Source organism: Microtus ochrogaster, unplaced genomic scaffold, assembly GCF_000317375.1.
Source record: "Microtus ochrogaster isolate Prairie Vole_2 unplaced genomic scaffold, MicOch1.0 UNK237, whole genome shotgun sequence".
Classification (NCBI taxonomy): Eukaryota; Metazoa; Chordata; class Mammalia; order Rodentia; family Cricetidae; genus Microtus; species Microtus ochrogaster.
The window spans coordinates 2,254-4,484 of NW_004949335.1; the positions used below are offsets into that span (position 1 = coordinate 2,254).

The 2,231-nt window shown below is 49.0% G+C and overlaps 1 protein-coding gene across 1 annotated transcript; it reads right to left on the reverse strand.

Moving 5' to 3' along the window:
* Window positions 1-1,193: 1,193 nt before the first annotated feature.
* LOC101992577 (homeobox protein aristaless-like) lies at window positions 1,194-1,781 on the reverse strand (the record flags this gene model as incomplete). The annotated part of the gene is made up of 2 exons (XM_005372184.2): window positions 1,686-1,781; window positions 1,194-1,533 (listed from the first exon to the last, which is right to left on the reverse strand). Coding segments are annotated over exons 1-2 (407 nt in total), but the record flags the coding sequence as incomplete, so codon positions are not given.
* Between the last annotated feature and the right edge of the window lie 450 nt (window positions 1,782-2,231).

The window sequence follows — 2,231 nt, forward strand, 5'->3', positions numbered from 1 at the left end:
AAAAAAAAATGTGAAAGGCATTTCATATCTGTGCTTAGCGCTTGCCCTCACTTCCCTGTGACAGTCACCTGGACGACTTTGAGGCGTTTAAAAAGTATTTCTACCAACAATTTTTTCTCTTATTTTCTATGTGTTAGTGATAGGAATGTGGAAAACTAAATAGGTCCTAACACACTCAGACACAATTTGAAAATCATTAAAATAGGAAACAAAACCCCATAAGAAATGTCCCTGACATCAGGATGTGCAGACGCCTGGCGGGGCTCCACCTACAAAAGGAAACCAACAACAAAAACTGCTAACAAAAATGCACAGAGGAAAAGGTTTAGGACCTTTGTCAGACCGGGAAAATAAACTCAGATAAAGGAAAATGCATTCGTAAAAGTGGAATTTCTAATGTTCAGTTACCACAACGTGTCCAAAACCCCGTTTAACAGTCTCTCAATGGGAGCAGCACAAGCTTGTACTAGCAGAATTCGGGCGCTGAGAGAAGCTCTCTGCAAGTCCCAGGCTAGCCTGGGCTGTTGAGTGAGCTCCTGTATCAGCAAAACAGGAGGACAGGGAAAAAGAAGAGAGGGCCTGGGAGGAGAGGAGCTAGGTGGGTGGAATAGGGAAGAGAAGGGAGGGGGGCTGGGGGAGGAGAGAGGAAAAGCCAGGCTGGGGTGGGGTGGGAGCTGCACTTCTGGAATCCCAGCTCTTGTGGTGGGTGGGGTGGGGGGCTTTTGTTTGTCTCCTGGTCCAGGCCTACTGGAGCCCTGCAGCTGAGGAGAACCTTGAACTTCTCATGCTCACTCTGCCCCCTCCCAAGTGCCCAAGAGCAGGGCTTACAAACAAGGGCTACCACCAAGGCTTTGCTTGAGCCATTGCTTGAGATCACATTTCAGGCTAGAGCCCCAGAAGTCCTGGAATTTGTAGGAGCCTCTTGCCTCAGCTGTGTTGCTGAGAATGGAAGTCACCTGTACTCAGCACTTTATCTTGCTTTTAGGGGCAGTTTTTTTTTTCTTGAGTAGAATTTTAAAGGAGAAGAGTTCTCCTTCCCCCTCACTGCAAACTATGCAACAATAACAATGAAATCAGCGATTTAAGGAAAGTGGTCTAAAACACTTAGAAAACTATAACTTAATGCAGAAACAACTGCATGATGCACAATTTAGTGAACTCTGAAACAAAGACAAGCCAGACAATCTTCTTACCTTACTTCAGCACTAGGGTAGTGATTGCGTTCAAAAATGAGCTCCAGCTCCTGCAGCTGGAACTCAGTGAACTTATGGCGTGGCTGCGGCTTGCCTGGTAGCCCTGATAGAGCCCAATGGTCTTTTGTGCTCCCAGGGATCGGCTCCTCTTGTTGGCCCTCAACTTGGCTATTGCTGCTGGTCCCGCCATCGTGATTCCTGTCATCCGTGAGGACTGCATTGTCAGAAGGAGCTTCAGTTCCCTCTCCTGCTGCTGTGGCTCCCAATATGGGGCTGCCCTGTCCACTCTCTTTCTCCTGACTTCCATTCACATCCTGAAAGATTATCCATAAACTTACTCCTGGAAGGAGGAGACAAAAAAAGAATGATTGGGGAATCAGAGTCCAGGGTGATTGGGGCGGGGGGGGGGCACAGGGAAGGGCTGCAGTGTCTGTCCACTGTCATCTGTAAAGAAACAGATGATTAGAGCCGCTGGCCCATTCAGATACTGACCATTTCTTGCTTCTCCAGCCAGACCAGTTCCAAGATAAGGCAAGTAGATGATGGCTTGAGGTTCCATACCCGGAATGCTGTTGATGGTGCTCAGGCTCCTGCAGAGTCTAAGCCCAAGCGTTCGGAAGGGAACAAAAGCACTGACCCATTACCCAAAAGCCTGCTCTTCTGGCCCAGTCTAGATTACAATGTATCTAGTCAGTCACAGACATATTGTAACGCATGCCTTCTCAGTGCCATTTGCTGTGGGTTGAGCCTCTTCCGATACAAACAGCGACAGCAGTTTGGGGTTGCAGTGAGCACAGTGTGCTTGCAAGAAGGACACAGCCCGTGGGAATGTGGGGGTGGGTGTACACTGGGGCTTCTAAGATGCTGGCCTGCTGATTACTTTGGCCTTGGTAAGGTATCTCCCCAGGGGAGGAGACATGCTCAACTGGGCAGGGAGTAAGGCCAGTTCTCCTGGTAGCTCTGGAGTCTGGTGAGAAATGTCGGCGAGCACCCCTTGTCCTAGAATTCTGCATCAGAGAGCTGCAGATCTGATCATGC